Genomic DNA, 21,354 nt, shown 5'->3' with positions numbered 1-21,354 from the left:
AGTTTACCTTTTTCCTTTCAATGTGGAGTAAAAAATTAAATGTCTTCCTGCGTCATGATGCACTTTTTCCGCCACTTCACTTATATTAAGGGGACTAGGCAGTCAGATTTGTCAAAAATGAAACAAATTGGTACCGACTAGATATGTTTCATTTTCGACAAGTCCCCTTAATGGAAGCTGAAGAGCCAGCCATCGTAACGAAGATTACTTTGAAGATGGGGATGTAAGACAGAGCCAGTTTAGCAATAGAAAGAACAGATTCTATAACGTTAAAAATACAATAATCGATAATTGTTATATGCACGTGACAATTCGGAATTTTAAGAAGTACCTTCTTTGACATTTCATCTGAAAATAAATATTAGTTTGACGCAAACAAAATATTTTTAAAAGAAGGTTACCCGGCCAAAATATTTCTGTTAAGTTATTTAAAGCATCAGTATGTAAGTTTAACCGTAGTGTTGTTAAAAATATCAAACAATATAAAATATAAAAAAGCAAATGAAATGAAATTTAGAAGATAATAAAAATACAATTATTTTTTAATTTTTGATTAATGACTATCCAAAATTTGCATTAAGCCCCTTGCACAATAGGCGATAGCGATAGCGATAGTATATTGTCGGCAACCAATCGCTATTGCCTATAGTGCAAGGGGCTTTACATTGTCACGATAAATTATATAATTTAGATATTTGACATTACAATAATTTTGACATATACTACTACAATCGTGAATTTCGTAGTCGACGTTAACAATATATTTGGCTTATCTTGTATCACATCCATTCTTCAAATAATCTTTCCGCGTCATGATGCACTTTTTTCGCCACTTCACTTATATTGAGGGGACTAGGCAGTCAGATGTCAAAAATGAAACAAATCTGACCGACCAGATATGTTTTATTTTCGACAAGTCCCCTTGAAGGAGCATCATAACGAAGATTACTTTGAAGATGGATGCATATAAGACAGACCAAATATGTTGCTTATCTCCACAAAACCTTAACTGTAAAGATATGTACAGATATATATTGCATAAATTTTTTATATTTTAGAAACATCAACTTTTTATATTATTTTAATTTTAAATTTTATTTCTGATTTTAATATTGTTACACTCGTGCGAGATAGCCGCTATAAATGCGAGTCGAGAAAGAAGTCGCGAATCGTTTCTTTGAATCGTTTCAGTTTTTGTTTGCAGCGATTTAAAGCCGGGCTTTGAAACTGATTTGACGTGTACTGTATTTTCGCGCTGTATTTTTTGTAAATAAAGCGTTCTTTTTTAAGAAGTCGGAGAGTCTTTATTTCGCGAGTGCACGAGTGAGCCACGCGAACGACTCTACCGCGAGCGCAACAATATATTAAAATAATTTATAAATTATGATTGTGTATCTATCAAAAATTGATACTTATAAGCAAAACATCTGCAAAATGCATGTAAAGATAAATGATTTTATGAAACCCTTATTATTATTATTTAACAATAATCATGATAAATAGAATTAGAAACTAATAAAGATAACGTGTGCTCTTTATATTAAAAATTGAGCAGCAATGCATACGTGTGTTCTCCATAAAGGGAAACCAAATCTTTTTTTTTTTTTTTAACTAAGGAATAAGAACTTTAGGATAACTCGCACCTCTTTTAAAATGATATCAGCTGTGACCTCTTGTTCCTAACAAAGAGGATTCTTATAAAGGATTCTTATAAAAACTTTAAAGTAATTCGCATCTTCTCTTTTAAAATTATATCTAAACTCTCGTTATTCCTAACATAAAAAATTCTTATAAGTTTGAAAAAGAATTTCATCGATTTTCATAGAAAATAACGCCCTCGAGATGAAAGTCAAATGAGACGAATAAGATGAGTTAGGCCCGGTTAATAACTTTAATTTTAACTTAACTCACTCCTCGTCCTCCACGTCTCTTTCTAATGTGGACAGTTAAAAAGGGACGAAGAGTGGAGTTAAGCTAATGTTAAAATTACGCGACGTTCGTGCAACCGGGTCTTAGGCAAGGTCCGACAAACGGACCGCATTCTAAGCGCGCTTTTATTGATATAAAAGAGAATTGAGAATATGGACCATTTGTCGGTCCTTGCCTAAGGCCCGGTTGCACGAAACGTAAAACATAGCACGAACATGAATCCCCAGTAATCACGTAGTACCGTTATGCTGGGTCTACAATGCGAGTCGCAAAGTCGTGAGTCGCAAGAATTGACTAATCACAGTCGATTATTCTCCTCAAATTCGACTGTGATTGGTCAATTCTTGCGACTCGCATTGTAGGCCCAGCATTACCGACCGAAACGACGCAGTTGAGTTGCAGGTGGCGGGTCGAAAAATGCGTCGTCATATAAAGAACAAAGGGATGGGGAATATGGGGGATGGTCGCTCTCGGGGTTCTCTCCGCTCGAAATCATCCAAACGCAACAATTTGAGAAAACCCTCTTATCAATGATATGCCGCGCTTATTATGACAAAAACTTTATGAGAAACCTCTTTGTATTCTGAAACTGTCCAGAGATATCGCTCATGCGAGCAAAAAAATTCAACTACTAATCGATTTTAAGGCTTATCTTGCTTTTTTCTTACGGAGCTATTTACTCATTCTAAAATAGCACATTTTTCATCTGATATCTCCTTCATCTAATATTTTAAACAATGATTCAGTTCTTACCGCGCTCGAGAATTAGTACTTACAAAAAAAAAAAACTTCCAAGAGACAGTATAATCGCTGATGCTCATTGTGTTTATGATTACGCTCCGTTGTCTTGTATTCTTCCGATCTACCTGAAGGGTTTCTCGACAAAAATTAATGTAGCGGCGCCATCTTTTCGCACGATCGCGCTTCGCCGTTCATTTCGAAGAGGCGAATTGCACTCAATTTTCCTCGGCTAACAGCTTGTTCCAATAATCCATGGGTCGACGATGCTTATTGTCCAGATGCTGGGTCAGCTTGCATTTTTGATTGAACTCGCGGTGGCAGAAGGTGCAGCGAAACTTATTCACGCGGAGCCTCATGCGGCATTCGAATTTGTTGTGATACGACAAATTCTTCGGGGAATCGAATGTTTTGGGGCAAAAATTACATTTCCACTTGTCGTCGGTGACGCCGCAATTAGAAAATTGTACCTCGTTATGGACGAGTCTGCGATGGGGATCCTGGGTGCATTCGCGCAAGGACGTCGAAGACAGAGTCTTGCCGCAATCGGTGCACTCGTACGTCGGCTCCGCGCTTTCGGGCGTCGAGCTACACGGTGTGGGCGTAGAGGAACTCGAATGTCTCGACAGGATATGCATCAGATACATGTCGATCGCAACGAGATCGAAATCCAATGGTGAACTGGCGACGGCGTCATCTGTGCTCTCGCCGCTCTCGGACGACATCGACATCTTCAGAAAAGATGCAGGACTTCCCGAGAACTTTGACTTGTCTGAAAATCAATTAAGAGAGGTCGTGGTGGGGTCGGGTTTAGGCAGAAAAGGCACAAAAACAAACAAACAAAAGGTTTATCATGCCTCGAGAGAAAATCTTTGAAGCGGGACGAATACGGGGGAAGAGGTGGGGGGGGGAGATCGAACGACGCCCCAGGGGGGACGAGAGAAAATCACGGATTTTGACCAAAGATTAATATTGACGGCGATTAAACGATCGATCGTTGATCTGTTGTGATAGAGAGAAATCTGCGTATGTACATACATCATACGTACATCAAGCGTCGAGCGATGAGAAATTTATCAAATCGATAATAGAAAGATTGGAAATCGAAAAGATTGACGAGAAAGAGATACTTGTATTAAAAACGCGTGCGAATAGTTTTCGAAGAGAGAACGATCGATGAGCAGATTACCTAAGGTCTTCTTCCCCTCAATTGATAATGACTTGTAATGGCTACTACGAAGCACTACGTTTTAATGGCTACCAGCAGAGAGGGACCTTCTCTGCTACGAGCACAGGCAGGCAGATTTTCCGAGAACCTGAAAGAAATTAATAGCGTTTCCTATTGGGAAAACTAGGCAACACTGATGCACACTGAGTGCAATTTCATTGCTCCACTGTGGAAAATCAGTTCGCGTATTTTAAATGTTTAACGCACTACCGATGAAAATTTGTCGAATTTTAACAATTTTTTGTCAGTAGAACGTTAAACATTGAAAATAAGCGATCTGATTTTCCACAGCGGAGTAATAAAACTGCACTCAGCGTGCATCTCAGTGTTGCTAGTTTTCCCCGTAGAAAACGCCCCCGTAGAAAATCTTTTAGGGAGATGCTCCCCCCACCTCTACGAAAACAGGCCCAACTCTGCCCTTGGGTTACACAGCGCCCAGATCCCCTAAAACTATTCGCTAACAATAACAGGGGTTTAGTGAACCGGAATGTAACTGGATAAACTCTACTCTAGAAAAGAACGGGACGGATGAGATAGAGAACCGTAACCAGCTCGTCTTTTTCTATTGCTGTCCTTTTCGAGAATAGAATACCATTGACCAATCAAAATAGAACTAAACAGAGACCGAAATAGTCTCTATTAGAGAGAGAGAGTCTTGATCGAAACAATCTTTTTTCAATTTCGGCCGAAACCGATAACCGAAACTTTCATCCCAATCCTAGAAAAGTGTATGTATACGCGCGCACGTATGTATGTATGTATGTATGTATGTACATACATACATACCCATGGACAACGATTCGTCCCATATTAACTATAGTGAAGCAAGTTCGAAAGATTCCCACCCTGTTCCATATAGGGTGCATTTCACCGACAATGAGATACGAGTATACTGGAATGGGCATGCTTCCATATGCCACGCCCGCGAACGGAAAATGATCCGGAGATAGATAGATATTTAGGGATCTCTGTCTTTCTCTGACGTATAAGACGCATACGCGTATTATTAGCAAATCACCCGCAATACAAGTAGTACGACAAAGACACTCCCTGCACTAATATGACCCCCCTCCCCCCTCTCTCTCTCTCTCGACTTACACCAGTCGAGCCAGTGCACACTCCAGTACACTTATATATCTCACAACGTTTTTCCACTAAATGCACCCAATTACTTTTTCGCCTATCTCCAAGTCTTTCTGGAATGCCATTATAGAGTAACGCTCAAAGATAGCAGCGAATATTTTTAAAAATTACGTAACGCATAATTTACAATTTACGTGATCGAATCTTAAGAGATGTTTATAATTCGATAACTCATCAAAGAATTTCATCATTTATACACACTCGCGCGAGTTTCATTATTCAATCGCTTTTCGAGCTTATCGAATGTATGAAAACCGAAATAAAAAAAAAACTGTTTCTATGAATAATTATGTACTAGTTTTAGCTCACATTTTAGTGCAAATTGTAAATCTATAAATGTTTTAAAAATACAGTAACCAATAGTATTGTTACATGCACGTGACAATTCGGAATTTTAAGAAATACAAATAACTTAAATTCTTTAACCTTCCAATTGTATACCCTTTTTCGGCATCTATTAACGGTATATGAGGACGTTTGCGTTCGCGGCATATTAAACAACCTAAAACTTTACCAAAAATTCTGAAAAAATTCCTTGAGATCTTAACTATAAGTTTAAACAATAATAATATTATAAAAAGCAATTTTGCCATTGTTAATTTAATCGTTGAATCTATGGAAAATACCACAGTCAAAATGCCGAGGACGCAAACGACCTGTATGTACGATTGCAGGGTTAATATTCTATTTGAAAATAAATATTAATTGTAATATAATTAATACTTACTAATGTAAGTATTAATAGTAATAATTGTATTAATTAGTAAGTATTAAACAAATAAAATATTTCTAGTAAACTTGTCTAGTAATAGTCTAGTAATAACAAGTAAAAGTACTTTATTTGTTTTTAAAATATTTCTGTTGCCGTAGAGCATCAATATATAACTTTAAGTGTACAGTGTTGCCTAAAATATCAAACGATATAAAATACAAAGAAGCAAATTAAATAAAATGTAGAAAATAATCAATAAAAATATAAACTTTTTATTTTTAATTATTGGTTATCCAATTTTCATTGCATTATGTCGTAATAATTTTAGAAAACCCTCTTAGATTTAATAATGACATGGGACGCTTATTACAATATAACAAAACTTTCTTCATGAGAAACTCTTCATATTCTAAAACTGTCCAGGGATATAAACTTCTTCAAATAGCGAAAAAATTCAATTCCTAATCGATTTTAAAACTCATTTTGTTCTTTTTTCTCAAGAAACTATTGCTTATTCTAAAATAGTACTTTCTTCACCTAATCTCTTTTTCACCCAATATAGGGTGAATCTGTTTTTTAGTTGCACTGGCTGAACTAGACTAGTATATTGTGACAAGTGAGACAAGTATATTTTGTTTCATTCTAACTTACTGTATCAGTATGTTCAACCAGTTCAACCAGTGCAGCTAAAAGAGATTGAATTGTTACTTTTATTTCTTTCGAGAATTGTATTTTATGACAAGAAGATTTCAAAAAACAGTAATTACTCTGATGCTAATTGTGTTTCTGATTACACCCCATCGTCTGACATTCTTTCAATCAACCTGCAGGTTTCTTGGCAAAAATAAATAGAGCTGCCCCACATCACCTTTTCGCACAATCACGCTCTGCACAGATTGCTGTTTATACTGCCCTGGCAGCGGATTGTTGTTGATCTACTTCGTTAATCATATCCATGTTAACAGGAAAAAATGCCAATATTTCTTCCCTTCCGTAGTTCTTCAGATGCCTCCTCAGGTTGCATTTTTGGAAGAACCGTTTCTTGCAGATGACGCAGAAAAACTTGGGATCCACATGGCATCTCCGCCTCTGTAATGACGCAACAGGCTTCCCTGAGATTTGTATGACCTGTTGCAAGACTCACACTTCCAGACGGTCATAAGCAAGTCCTGCATTACAGGCACAGGTGTAGGGGATATCAAATGAAGCAGAAGGTCGAGGACGTCGTTGGTGTTGAGCAGAAGGTTGATGACGTTGTCGATGTTGAAATCATTCGATGTTGAATGACTGGTATCATCTGTAGCATCGGGTGACATCTTCAGAAGATTTAGGCCTTTCAAGAATTTGGACTTGTCTGAAAATCGAAGTAGCGACATTAAGGTAGGTCGTGATGGAATCGAGTTCAGGCAGAAAAGGCAAAAATAAAAGCTTTTATCATGCCTTGAAAGAAAATCTTTGAAGACGGATAGCGAAACGAATATGGAGGGAGAGAGGTCGAAACAATCAGAAAATCGTGAATTTTGACAAAAGATTAATATAGCGATTAAACAAGCAGTTGTTTTGTTGCCATAAATAAATCTGATTACATCGAGGGCCGAGTAGTGAGAAACTTAGCAAATCGATAATAGAAAAGAAGATTGAAAATCGAAAAAATCGCATAAATAAACTCACAGACAATTCATAAAACATTGATTACGGATAATTTAAGTAAATTTACACATGATAGTAAATTTACACGATAATCTGACGATGTAACGTCGTTTAATTTTGTATTAAAAAATGATGACTGTCAGTGACATATTTATGTATCTGATCGAATTTGCAAATAGCGTTGTACGTAGATATTTTACTAACAATTATCTGAGCGTTGTCGACTTCGTCTATGATCACTCGACTTGCTTCTCTCTAAATTCGTAAATCACGCTATTATTGTAATTAATATTTCTGTAAATAAAAACTTGGGCATGGCACTGAACGTAAAGCCATCGACATGACGATCGACAAAGAGAGAAAAATCTTCGCACCTTTGAGTCCTGTGATTATGATGTAAAAAGATAAGTATGTACATTGCGCATAATGGCGGCAAAAAAATAGCTAGAACACCCAATCAAATTTTTGTCCGACACATTTTTGGTTGCGCCTGGTCGCGTTCAGCAGACCAAGCCGCTGAGTAGCAGTCGAACGTGATTGGCTCTTACTTTTAGAACCAACCAATCAACGCATAGTGTTGATAAGACGAACTCAACAGTTGTATCTGCTGAACGCGGCCATTGCGCCTCTCATCCTTCTCCTCTGGTATAGTTCACTGCATTTGTTAAATCCTCTAGGCGTTCCGAAACTCACCGAAAGAAAAGTATCACAATCACAATCTTATTCATATATATGCTGTATGTACTGTATATATATATACAGTGGATAATCGATCTACAGAACGCACAGTATTGGTGGTGTGTATTAGTGTTTATGTGGTGTTTACCAAGCACGGTAAAACGCTATGTTATCTGTGGGATTCGGTATATTTTTCCTAATTATAGAAAGCTGCGGCTAATTCCTAGATCTGTCAAACAAATTCGAAAGATTTCACAGTTGTATTCGACTGCGATTTTCCAAAGACTGTTATTTTATATTCGGAGTATCAGCTACGTGTTTCCGGGAGCGTTCTGAACTTTCTTCATTCGATCTTCCGCGGCTTTTATCATATAGACACGGTATTTACGTGGACCTTTATGTCTTTTCTGGATGATTTTCCCAGCGATATGATGGACGTGGAAATTTAAGTTCCTGGCAGTCAGATTATTCTCTCGGTGATCAGTTTTCCTGGAACATACAATTATCAGGTTAGGCGGACAAGTTTTCTCATCAATTGGATTAAGATTTTAATTTACCTAAATTTAATAAATTTTACTTCTCTCATGAAAGAAAGATATCGTTTACATTCTATTAAATGTTTCTGAAATTGTTAAATTAACGTTAAACGATCTTTGGTGCGACAGAGGCAGAAGTATCAGGCGCAATCATGGCTATGCATACCGTGCCACCGAAACGAAAAGAAATCTACAAGTACGAAGCCCCATGGCCGTTATATAGCATGAACTGGTCGGTGAGACCTGACAAGAGGTTTCGTCTAGCACTGGGAAGCTTTGTGGAGGAGTACAACAATAAAGTACAAATTGTTTCTCTGGACGAAGAAACGTCTGAGTTCAGTGCTAAAAGTACATTCGACCACCCATATCCCACGACAAAAATTATGTGGATTCCAGATAGCAAAGGTACTCGTTTGTTTCTGTATTTTCAATTATTTTGAATTGATCTGTGTCAATCATCAATTGAATGAATACTTGCCAGGTCAGTTTCCCGATCTTCTCGCCACGTCCGGCGACTATTTGAGGGTATGGCGTGCTGCGGAGCCTGAGACTCGTCTGGAGTGTGTCCTGAACAACAATAAGAACTCAGATTTTTGCGCGCCGCTCACGTCTTTTGACTGGAATGAGGTGGATCCGAATCTAATCGGAACTTCCAGCATAGACACTACTTGTACTATCTGGGGACTGGAGACGGGACAGGTTCTGGGCAGAGTAAACATGGTCACCGGTCACGTGAAGACGCAGCTGATCGCGCACGACAAGGAAGTGTACGATATCGCGTTTAGCCGCGCCGGGGGTGGCCGCGACATGTTCGCTTCCGTCGGCGCCGACGGATCCGTCAGGATGTTCGATCTACGACACTTGGAGCATTCGACGATAATATATGAGGATCCCCAGCACACTCCGTTGTTACGATTAGCGTGGAACAAGCAGGATCCCAATTATCTCGCTACCGTGGCGATGGACGCGTGCGAAGTTATCATTCTGGACGTTCGTGTGCCGTGCACGCCAGTCGCGAGATTGAACAATCACAGGTCAGTATAAAACGGTTTAATATTAATCACCTATTTGCAGTCATAATTGTTATTTATAAATAATTTATCATTAAAAAGGATATCTCACTTGTTATACTGGGTTCTTTTAAGGAGTTTCTTGGATTAATTTCTTTTCTTTTGAGTACAGAGCCAGCGTTAACGGAATAGCCTGGGCTCCGCATTCGTCTTGTCACATTTGCACAGCCGGCGATGATCATCAAGCATTAATCTGGGATATTCAACAAATGCCGCGAGCAATCGAAGATCCTATACTCGCTTATACTGCCGCGGAAGGCGAGGTCAATCAGATTCAATGGGGCGCCACGCAGCCCGACTGGATAGCCATTTGTTACAATAAAGCGGCCGAGATTCTTCGAGTATAAATGTCTTCTCTATCGAAACGCATTTATTTTATCGGGATGTTCGAACAGTTGCTACTGGAGTAAGTCTTTTTTTATCATTAACGCAAGAGACATATGTAGCCTGTCCTAGATACAATAACAATAAAATGTTTCATTTGATGCGTTTCACACAACTGTATATATGTTTATAAAAATATGAACTTAATAGTATTAGGAATTGTTTTCCAAGATTATGGATGCTTAAATTATATTAATATGTAATTAATTAGGCGTCAATCATTTTAATGTCATGTCATCCTTAAATTACGTATAGGCAAAGGAAACATTTACAATTTTACAGTTATTATTATAGCAATCAGATTGGATCTTTAGATTGTAGCATTAATTAATTCATAGAATGTGATCATGACATGTGATTACAATTTTTAGTATACAATGTACAGATTTTTATATAGATGTAAATTTTTGATATATGAAAATATATATTATACAATGACACCGTGTATACCATGTACTCGACGATTATATTGTCATTGATAGAAATATTAGACTCGCAGTTTAATTTATATCATCTATCATATAGTATTCATTGACAATTTAAGATGTATTACATAAATATTCGATTAGAGTTGGTATTTATGGGAAGGTATATCAATAATTAATAAGACTAGAAATTATAAAAAAAAAAGCATTACATACTCGTATATTGTTATATGAGATATCGTATAATTTACAAATGTTAAGTGAACAGAATGCAGTTATTTACAGTAATGGAGTGTGTGTATGAGACGGTGATTCACTCGATTAATATAAAATGATTCATTCCTTCGTTTTTTCATCTATATTGATATCACTGTTACATTTATGTCTATACGATCATTTTAGTGTGCAATCTCAATAAATATCATTAACTCTGATACAGAGTAAATGTACTTTTATTGCATCCAATGTAATAACGACGATCTTAAAATCGCGAAGCAATTTGATCTAATTCTTGAAAAATTTCTAAATATTATCAAGCCACAATTTTCCATCGCAGATAAGATACCTTGATATAATTATTAATACATTTTTAATGCAAGAGTTTAACACGCTTCGGCAAGAATTCATGCCTTAAAACTTGCAAGAAAAAAAATACAAGTATAAAAATATTTTATATGTTCATCCTAAGACGTACAATTAAATCGATATATTTTCGTACGAGATATTTGTATATTATTTACATAGAAGCATCGACCACTTCGTGTGCCGATGAATAAATTACGTCCACTCAATCTCTAGACATTCTCACAAATTACATGCACGCGTTTCCCACTATTTTCAGCAATAATTTATACAGCACTATCAACAAATTGTAAGCAGATCATATTTGTGAGAAATGTTAAAACTGGTCTTTTACCTTCGTCTTAGCTTTATTCTCTTCTGATTGGCTAGTCCAGCTCTGAGGATAAGTCACAGAGTGACTTACATCATGCAAATGTCAATTACAATCACCTGATTGCTTACTCTATTTTAACATAGAGTAAGTTCAGATTAGTAGTACATACACTAATATACCTCGATAAATCGTCGAGGCTTAAAATTCAAGGCAGCTGCACTGAAAGACTCGTTATACAGTCTAACTTGTTGCAAGTAACTTTAATGGCAGGAAAAATCGCATCTTGCACCATCAGGGCTGAATATTCCGGTGCATTTTATGACTTCCGTTACCATCGTACGAGACGCGTACTAATGTACTACCACTAACGCTTTTTTCAAAATTAATATTTTCTAGATTCTATTACATCTAGATGTTCTTTTACGAGGACTTCTTTGACCTCACGAACTAATACGCATGTAAATTTTATGACCAAGAGCTAATTGTTCTTACAAAGCACATAATTTGCTTGCTATATAATAGAGATGAAGTACCGTACACGCCATAGTGAGCATGTTTCCCATGGCTATGCACACATGCACTCGGCGAAACGCTCGGTGGATCTTCAAGTAATGCGTGCAGTTTTTGAGCGGCCCAGGATTGTGACGGCCTATCTCGTTGCCGACGCCCACCGCGCGTTCGAAGTTGTTTTTTTGCACAATCAGCTGGAGAAGCGGAGGTGTCAGGTAGAGGCGTATCAGCAGTTCCAAGAAAAAGGCTCCGGACATTGCACCAACCTGCGGCGTAACACGAGTTTCACTTTTACTTCTCTGAGAATCTTTATTAAATTTATTTAAGATTAAATGAAAATTAAGTTGCAGAGGAAATCAAATTATATATATCTCATTTTTTTAAATATCAAACATGTCAAACTTATCTGCTTACCTGAACACCAATTTCAGCGTCCCATGTATGCGCCGGATGATGCTTGACGAATATGAGGAGCGTGATGAGACTCAGACACGCGTTAATCGTGAAGTATCTTGGAAATAGAACGCGCTGCACTTCACCGAATGCATGTCGTGGCAATGCAAAGTACAAAGATAGACCTGTAATTAAATCCATATATCATTTTAGAGAAAGTCAACTTAAAAATAAAAAAAGAAATTTAAATAAATTAGAGAACGAAGTAATCTCTTGATTTACTGCGTTTTATTCAAATATATACTCATTGTCGGTATTTGTCAATTATTTACATAGATATACATACCTGATACGAAAGTCATCCAGATTTGAGCACCAAAATGTATGACAAAGGATGCGAGATAAATGAAGGACATCATTCTTGAATAAGGATGACTAGAGACCTGTACTCTTCCCTTGATTGGAAAGAGAACCGTTGTAACAAATAAGACCGCGGCGATCGTGATTACGTGCGCGGGTTGCGTCGTGTAAAAGAGGATCCTGCAAAACGACAATTACAAATTTAATCAATCTTGATCTCTCATAAATTGTGCAGGGAACAATTTTATGGTGATGTCAATTGAAGAAAATTGACATCTTCATAAAAGATTGATAAACTTCTATCACTGGTACAATTTAGACTCGATCGACGTCAGATCTCTTTTCGCCGCTGGAAAACTCGCTGATAAATTTAATGAAATTTTTGCGAGATACGCGCGATATCGTCATCAACGGAAGATTGTCGTATTAGATAATTCACGGAGTACCTTGAACCATAGAGCCATACATGGACTTGGGACACACAGTGTCGCGATATCAACGACCGGTTTAATTTTCATCACGTGCAAGTCTCCGTTAAGTAATCTCCGCGGCGCGCCTCATTTAGAACTAATTTATGCGTGACGTCAACGTCGTATAAATTCGCCGAGACTTGGTAGTGCTTTACTCCTTCACTGCCAATATAAGCAATCACAATTGACTCATATAGATTCGTCTGCATCTATGAATCAAACTGATGAATTTCACGTGTAATATTGCATCATATGTTATCTTCTACTATAATTATTATATCTTATTATCATCGATTTGATGCGATAAAATGCATAAAGAGATAGAGGACTATTTCAAGAACATTGCATGAGCGCGATATCGGGAGAATATAATTATTATTTATATTCCGTATGACGTGAATGTTAAAAAGGATAACGTGAGAAGCTGGACAAGCCGTTATTAAATCATCAGGTGCTTCCCGCTGAGACCAGACGTATGCTGCCTGCGGCATGTTTAAAAAAAAAACGAGAAAGAAATAATTCCTTCACATGTTACATGGGCATGCACGCGCGTGCGTGACCTTTTCTCGAAATTCTCCGAAGTGTCTTACGGGCAAGTTTATGAATTACCGGTTGTACACCCCGAGGTGTCATCCTGTTTTTGGCAACAAGTCGAGAACGCAAACCAGAATGCAATTCTGTTCAATTCAAATTCTTTATATTTTATTGAAAAGCAAAATACGTATTCAAATTAATCCCATTCTATTTTTTACGCGAATCAACTGTTTGTCTCATTGCGAGAATTAACGCATGATTTATTATTATATTGTTCATGCAGGTACGACTGCACCAAGTTTGACACAAAGTTATCGCCTGTGACGGCCTTAAGCGTCTCTGTTTGTTCATCAATCATACAACAAACAACAACAAATAATTATTATTCAATGTTGTTTGTATCCTCAATGGCGAGGTTTTTATTTTTATTCACGTTCAACGATCGACGAAAAGCGGTTTGCGAAATTTTCCAGGCGCAAATCGTAAGGAAGCTCGATAATGTCACGCTTCGCTGTACAAACATATTTGTATAAAGTGTATAAACTTTACCGACGTGTAATTTGCGCAATAGAGTCAATATTGCACGAGCAAACGCAAGAGATACTCTCGCGACGAGCAAATTACTCTCTTTCGTTAACCAGATAAGAGAGCCGACGTAAATCAATACAGACGTGTTTCACATCCTTGGACTAATTTCACATTTGCAAATAAAATCACGAGGAGTGCAGCAGTCGCCGAAAGAGAGGGAGAGAGAGAAAGAGAGAAATTTATCTGGCAACTTGTTCTCGATTGACTTGATAAGAAACATCTGTGACAATAGCACGCGCGTGCTGGCATCGATTGTCGATCCCCGTCAAGTGTCGATTAACCACCTCGAGGTCAGTCAGAAGTCGTCGGCACGGACAATTTCGCGCTTGTCAATCTCCCGTGCAGCTGCCTCCATGAGATTACAAAATCGAAATTTCGTCACGAACGGGTGCACGAGAAGCGAAAATGTTTGCCCACCGAGCATTTTGCGTCACGTCTACCGCATTAAAGTGACGAACACTTTTTTCTTTCTTAGGTTTCACCTTTTTTTAAATCGGTCATGATAATCGCACAATACATCTAAATTTACGTCTCGAGGCAGACGTCTTAATGATATAAAGATTTGATTAATAAGATTAATAAGATTTATTGTGCACAGATTACTCGAAAACTTGCAATACATTGCAATGTATATGTTTCGTAAATCTTGCAATCTTCTACGGACTTTGATATTTTTTATTATTTTAATATCCTTTCCATAGAATCCCAGATAATTTTAGCCATATATATACATTATATCTCACTCTTTGTCTCTCTTTCTTATTGTAAGTAAATGCGTATTCGTTATTTTCGTTGTTACATATATTCGCGATAGATTATTCGATTTTCCGTTTTTCCAACTCTTATTTATTAGCTTCTTTCTATATTCTTTCTATTTCTTATTTTCTGCATTTTCCCATTTTTAACTTCGTCGACGAGAGGGAAGGAAGCTGTTCTCTGTATTTAAAATACTTTCCGTTCTCGTGCGACAGAGGATCCGCGAAAGGGAGAATCGAGGGTCGAGGTCCGGATACACGGCCGTAATTCGACGTGCTAAACGCACCTATGTGTGTGTGCGCGTATTCACGTGTAGGTGCATTCGAGCGGAGCGTGGCATTATCAAGCGGCACTGGGAAACGTGCGAGAAGGCACGCACGACTACCCGCCGCTTATTGTTAGATCGCGGCCACGCGTATGATCTGCAAAATCAGTCCTCTGATTTTATTAATGACGTGAAGCGATACGCGCGAATCTCTATTGCACGCGTCCGGTCCCTGCGTTTTATCGCTGTTGAACATCGTTGAGTTAATGCCAAGATGTAACTTGATTCTAAACAAGCTTGTCGCAGTTGCCAAGCGCCCGATTTCCCTGTGTAGGTAAATATGTATATTAAATTAACTTCAATGTAATACAACATATTGAAGAAACGTCTAAAATACAAAGAAAAGGAAAATATAGCTATTAAAAGTTTACTAAGAGTATTCAGGTAGGACTATAATTAAGGATTTAATAAATAAATTAATTGTAGAATAAATAAGTAGAATGAATGATGCATAAATGATGGACCAACAAGCCGAGTGATTTGCATAAAAAGAATAAAATTGTTAAATACCCCGTGGCGTGGTCCTAATGGAAACGCCGGCTGCGCGGCATAACGGAACATCGCAAAACGAACAAAAATCGTGTAGTCAAGCTTCATTTGCGGATTCTTTGAAGATGCGAAAGTGTGTCCAACTTGGCGATTTACCAAGCCAAAGCCACACGATGTGGCAAATAGAATGTTAGACGTGTCTCCTGACAGAAATCCTCCTGAACTCGTTTGCTCGTCCGCTTAGAAAGAAATTTCTATAAAAAGAAATCCTTGAAATTTACAGTCGTGTGTCACCGCGTTATCGAATGATCGGTTATTACTAATACACTGATAATATCAAGCCGTTAATTAGGCTCGCGTGAACGGAGCGCAAAGAGAAATTCTGACACGGTTTCGTTTTAACCGGCAGATTTATGCGTGGTCGCAGCATCTTCGTGTTTCGAAAATGCAAAATTTATGATGCATCGCAAAATACAAGACGCGATCGCTCTTCTTTGATCGGCTAATTGGCAACCATTAAAGAAGCATCAGCGTAACCGTTTCGCGAAAAAGTAATTATTAGAAATGATGGACAGCTTCGAGGCTGCATTTTCGGGAATAATCGATCAACCGGGGACCGGGCCGTTTAATAAAGAACTTCCCGACGAGACATTCCCTACGCCTTTGTATCGCGAACGAGTTTTTGCGGGTGCCGCCCACGGTACCCGGGGTCTGTAATTATATCTTTTTTATTGGAGTCGTGTTGCCAGGCCCGAGAATGCACACGTATGCAATTCCAGCGCGCGAGAGGAAGTCCATTATCTTCCATTATGCTTGTGCAAACAAGAATTACCGACGCCTCGCGCGCGAAAAGTGCGCGCATTACCATGTATTACCGAAAAAGATGTTAATTTGCGATATAACGATTAACGTAATAAAGTACTCGATAAAGAAATTTAATGTGCTATTAAACTGCATTTGGATTGCCGCCGTTACGCAATAGAAATCATAACTGCGTCCTTGTGCCAAATTATACACATGCATCCTTGTAATAAAATATAATTTAAAATATAATTGCAATGGGGCAGCCTGATTCAGCGAGGACACTATATCCAGAAAATCGTCGGCTCAGACTGAGAATATCTTATTTCAAATGTGCTATTTATAGATATATAATTCTATCCATTATAGATGGAGGATATAAAAAGAGATACCTGATGTGAAATATAAATATCCTAAGAGAATGCGGAATGCGACGAAAAAGAAGACTTACGAATCTGGAATTGGATAAGGCCACGCATGAGGGCATGTGAAAGAAGCTTGAGTTCACGTTACATCCTTTACAAAGCTGTATTGTTCCATTCGTTCGTCTCTATCCGAGAGAACGTACGATTGCGCGGCACGGACGCAGTCATCGGCCTGTGTTCCCACACGAGACGTGCCGCAGACACGTAATTACTTGATCGGCTAATTATGGACGTCTAGTGTTAACGCCCGGAATAATTGCGCCGATCGACAGAACAGATAGATTTACTCATCCAGTCTCTCTCCATTATACATGGAACTTGATTATAATTAACGAAAAATAAAGCCTGCGATATATTACACGGGGATTACTACATTACGTTATCGATGCATCTATCTTTCTGTCGAGTTAAGCGGATTTGCGGAGATCTGTAAAATTTTTCCATTTCTTTCAAGCGTGACGTTGGAACTCAGACAGTTTTAAAAATATCTAGTAAAGAAGACACGCAAGGAATTGACATCGGGGAAAAAAAAAACTTATTCACGAGACATTAGCGCAAACTTTTGGCAAAAATAATGGGCCATTTGCAACACTATTTTTAGATCTTTAAAAATAGAAATATCTCTACCTGTAAATTTTAATTTTTATAAAGATATATACAAGAGTATAAGATAATTGAAACAATTATAATAGATTTTTAAAGCAAGGCTAATTTGATCTCTTCTTAAAAGATATATCTGATCTCGTTAGATGTAAAAGATACATCAAATGATGAATGCTTCGATCTTCTTACAGATAACGAAACTTTTTTGTGCGTAGACCAATTGAGCATTGCTGTCGTAACAACTCGGAAATAGACTAAAGACGAGCGTCGACTGACGTAGATAAGTCGTGCAAATGGAAAAGAGCTACGAGGTACGATAAATGCGTCATAGGTACGTGCTCGAATGATTTATCGCGAAAACACGGAAGATTTTCAAACGAAACAGATTGCGCGTCATCAGTCTCGACTTACATCATCCATTGATTGGGGTGTTTTATGAATTACCTGAAATTCAATTTCAATTAAAAACGTTCTGAGACTTAGTGCACATACATCCTGCATCGGTAATGAGTGATTTTTTATGTTCCAGAGCGATGATCTAGTTCGATAAAAATTAAAGAAACATATACTCGTGCGTTATCACTTAGATGAACCAGAAGCTGTTATCAGCTGATATCAGAATTAAACCTCATCGTACGCCGTATTAAAATGTTCGCCGAACATCCGTTTAGATTTATTAGAGCGATGGCTCTATATGTAAATAACTCCCAATATTTGAAAGCTATACTTTTTGCATCTGTCTTGCGGAGTAAAAGTCCCCGCACAGTGAAAAATATAAGGAACAAGGAACAGATATTAGCGATTAGGACTAAAGAATCAGGAATAAAGCTGGATGCGCGATGAAAAACACAGGCAATATTCCTGATTCCTGATTTCTTATTCCTAATCGCTATATCTGTTCCTTATTCCTTATATTTTTCATTGCGCCGAGGCCTTAAAAGACTTGAAGATCGGACTCTCCTTTCTACCTCGGCTCCTGATACATCTATTCGCGATATTATTTTATTTCTTACTATATTACTTCTTATCTCATTTCTAAATGTAAGATACATCATAGGAAATTGGATAACTGACCTTCTGCTTAGAGATAATAATAAAAAAAAAATGAATTACCAATCGGAGTCGCGCTCCTATTTTGCTCCGAACCGCGGCGAACCTTTGCTCCTCGAGATACGCACCAGACGGCTTTATCATCAAAATTTTATATTACAGCATCGCTGTGAGTTTGCTCGATAAATTTGAAGTTAATGTCACGAAGACAGTCGCTCTTGATTACAAAGATATAACTACCTTCCATAAAAACACTGAAGCATACGTTATACGGAGAGAAAGTCTACCCAAGGAAATATATCGAGATTATTTCTATGTGTTGCGTTACGTTACACGTATTGTCCGCGTTCATTGATACACCGATATGCGTCTCGGATAACAAGTAATGTAACGAGAACGCGAAGGCGGCTATGGTGAAACAATTTCGATTTGCAAGAACGTCGTATATGCGAAGACACTGCGTATATCGAGTTCTTGCAAATCGTGCCTAAAGACCATATGGTAATGATGCTTTGTTATCAGAACTTCCTAAAAACCAGGTAAAAGATGTATGTACGTAGATCTCGTATAGCTTCAAAGACCGTACGTCTCTGCGAATGATATAAATACACAATACTTTCGCCTGTGAAATTAGCAAGCGCGAATAATCTGCCGTAGAAAGCTACGTCCGCGAGTGGCGTGTCCCCACGGGTGTAAGGACCTCGCGCGAACTCCAGGAAACTCACGTGCGCCTAGCTAACTCCGTGGAACCCAGATCTGCCGTCGCGGAAACCTACGGTGGAAGAAAGCGAACCACAACAGATGAGACGAGAGTCAAAGAGACCTGACGAGATCTTCGTCTTCGTACAAAGGATCAACCTTTCCGTTTCTCCAGGTCAATTTTTACGCTGAAAATGACGGCGGAGGGATCGCTTATACTTACTTGAACGCCTTGGAGCGGCGCACGACCTCGTAGTACGTGGACAGCTTCTTCAGCATTAGACTGTAGTGATTAGTGCTGGCGACCAAGACGTCGTCGGCCAGATCGGACAGGTAGAGCGTGTCCTCCTCATCCTCCTCCTCCTTTGCCCGCCGACGCTGGAGCTCCTCCTTTTCCAGCATCTCCTCGTAGAGCCTCATGTACTTCTCTTTGGCACGGGACGTCTTGCTGGACTGCTTCGAGTCGGTGGTCGGCGCGATCGGCTCGCTCGTCTCGTTACCCACCAGCGTGCGAACACACATTGCGTTCCGATCTGCGATATCGTCGAGCGTACAATCAGCTTCTTTAGCTATCTCTCGACCTCGTGCTTCTCTGGTCCTCGAATGGAGAACGCGTTCGGAGGACGACTGATCTTCGAATGGGGACCGGGCAGGACGGACCTTACACCTTCGTGCGTCCGACGATCTCTGTCTCGTGGCGTGGACTGAGCGTGTCTGCGACGTGCCGGCTTCCTCGCGAGGCGAGGGTGGTTGCTAATGACGTTGAATGACGTTGAATCGCGCAACGCGGCAGAAGGGAGAAAGTAAAGAAAAAATATATTCGACGCTCGCTCTCTCTCTCTCTCTCTTCTGGCCGCCGTAGAGTGCGCTACGTCTCGATGCCGCTTCACCTTTATGTCATTCTCTCCGTTCCCTTCCCCGTCGAAGATATAAGGAAGGGTTAAGGAACGAGTGGATTTTCCTGCGAGGAAGAGGAGGGAAGCCTAACGAGTCCTCGTTCAGGAACCTTCACCCGAAATATTCCGAAACCGAATCCTGGGAAACATTTGCAAAATATTAATTCATGATATTCCATTTTTGCTGTATATATTATATTATTAATACACAATAATAACAGAGTACTAGGTAACAGTTATAACATTAGAAATATTATTTTTACTATTATCAGCGCGTATCTCTGTGCATGTGCACGGGCGCGCGTATATTGCTTCGCTTCAAAATGAGCTTGAAAATAATGTATATAACTTACCTTGTTTCAAAAATATTTAGATAAAATATTGAGTGAGAATAGCAATATGTGCGTCTTTCGATATCTTAAAAAAAACTTAGAAGAGACAATTCAGAGTGAAGTAAATCGCTTTACGTCTTGCGGATGATGCTCTTCAATTTATAAGAAAGGTGACTTATATTCATTGTTTTCATTATTTAACTTAGTTTTTATCTTTTTCTATTTTAAGAATCAGAAAAAGATAAAAAGAATCAGAAAGATAAAAAGTAATTAAACCGAGGTTAAAGTTCATCTGTATTGATAGAAATAGACATTATTCGATCAAACTCCGATGAATCAGTGATTAACTTAACCAGTAATTAACTTATTAAATAATACCTTAATTATAGCCATTTCATAATTTTTATCGACATCTTCCCTCATTTTTTTCTAAAATAATGCTATTATATAAAGGCGTTAAATATAATAAATTCCATTCGGAGTATTGTACATTAAAAAGTATTCCGCGGATTCAGCGATTTAAAAAATAATATAAATCATTAGGAACCAGGATTAGGAATAGCAACTGAGTGACTATTTGATATAATTAATTAAAGCCTGAAATATAAGTTAGTTATGTTTAATTCAAAGATTAAACACTGTCTCTTTCCTTTCCTTTCAGAGTCCTTTTATATATAAAATCTTTTTGATACATCTGATATATATATATATATATATATATATATATATATATAT

At 38.2% G+C, this 21,354-nt stretch overlaps 3 protein-coding genes across 3 annotated transcripts; 1 reads left to right on the top strand and 2 right to left on the bottom strand.

Moving 5' to 3' along the window:
* Window positions 1-2,240: 2,240 nt before the first annotated feature.
* On the bottom strand, window positions 2,241-5,864 carry LOC112464205 (zinc finger protein 765-like). The gene is made up of 2 exons (XM_025031063.1): window positions 3,857-5,864; window positions 2,241-3,439 (listed from the first exon to the last, which is right to left on the bottom strand). Exon 2 carries the CDS (start codon window positions 3,396-3,398, stop codon window positions 2,886-2,888), a length of 513 nt encoding a protein of 170 aa, XP_024886831.1. The 5' UTR covers window positions 3,399-3,439; window positions 3,857-5,864; the 3' UTR covers window positions 2,241-2,885.
* A 2,321-nt stretch (window positions 5,865-8,185) lies between these two features.
* On the top strand, window positions 8,186-10,598 carry LOC112464012 (DDB1- and CUL4-associated factor 7). The gene is made up of 4 exons (XM_025030776.1): window positions 8,186-8,587; window positions 8,744-9,019; window positions 9,096-9,648; window positions 9,797-10,598. Exons 2-4 carry the CDS (start codon window positions 8,767-8,769, stop codon window positions 10,029-10,031), a joined length of 1,041 nt encoding a protein of 346 aa, XP_024886544.1. The 5' UTR covers window positions 8,186-8,587; window positions 8,744-8,766; the 3' UTR covers window positions 10,032-10,598.
* Window positions 10,599-10,690: 92 nt separating this feature from the next.
* LOC112464020 (transmembrane protein 205) lies at window positions 10,691-21,300 on the bottom strand. Its single transcript, XM_025030787.1, has 4 exons — window positions 19,615-21,300; window positions 12,638-12,831; window positions 12,313-12,476; window positions 10,691-12,164 (listed from the first exon to the last, which is right to left on the bottom strand). The coding sequence occupies exons 1-4, from the start codon at window positions 19,911-19,913 to the stop codon at window positions 11,877-11,879; spliced, it is 945 nt and encodes a 314-aa protein (XP_024886555.1). The 5' UTR covers window positions 19,914-21,300; the 3' UTR covers window positions 10,691-11,876.
* Between the last annotated feature and the right edge of the window lie 54 nt (window positions 21,301-21,354).

Source organism: Temnothorax curvispinosus, unplaced genomic scaffold (assembly GCF_003070985.1).
Source record: "Temnothorax curvispinosus isolate PA1 unplaced genomic scaffold, ASM307098v1 QBEX01001491.1, whole genome shotgun sequence".
Taxonomy (NCBI): domain Eukaryota; kingdom Metazoa; phylum Arthropoda; class Insecta; order Hymenoptera; family Formicidae; genus Temnothorax; species Temnothorax curvispinosus.
The sequence above is the reverse complement of the archived record's forward strand: the minus strand, read 5'-3'. Positions and strand labels throughout refer to the sequence as shown.

What these genes read in the sequence shown, in the direction of transcription:
- LOC112464012 (XM_025030776.1), top strand. Translation starts at nt 8,767, where the DNA reads ATGGCTATGCATACCGTGCCACCGAAACGAAAAGAAATCTACAAGTAC. An exon ending in GTGGATTCCAGATAGCAAAG is followed by an intron (nt 9,020 to 9,095) that starts GTACTCGTTTGT and finishes AATACTTGCCAG; the next exon opens with GTCAGTTTCCCGATCTTCTC. An exon ending in GCGAGATTGAACAATCACAG is followed by an intron (nt 9,649 to 9,796) that starts GTCAGTATAAAA and finishes TTTTGAGTACAG; the next exon opens with AGCCAGCGTTAACGGAATAG.
- LOC112464020 (XM_025030787.1), bottom strand. Translation starts at nt 19,913, where the DNA reads ATGTGTGTTCGCACGCTGGTGGGTAACGAGACGAGCGAGCCGATCGCG. An exon ending in CGCCGCTCCAAGGCGTTCAA is followed by an intron (nt 12,832 to 19,614) that starts GTAAGTATAAGC and finishes GTCGTTTTGCAG; the next exon opens with GATCCTCTTTTACACGACGC. An exon ending in ACGCTGAAATTGGTGTTCAG is followed by an intron (nt 12,165 to 12,312) that starts GTAAGCAGATAA and finishes GTTACGCCGCAG; the next exon opens with GTTGGTGCAATGTCCGGAGC.
- LOC112464205 (XM_025031063.1), bottom strand. Translation starts at nt 3,398, where the DNA reads ATGTCGATGTCGTCCGAGAGCGGCGAGAGCACAGATGACGCCGTCGCC.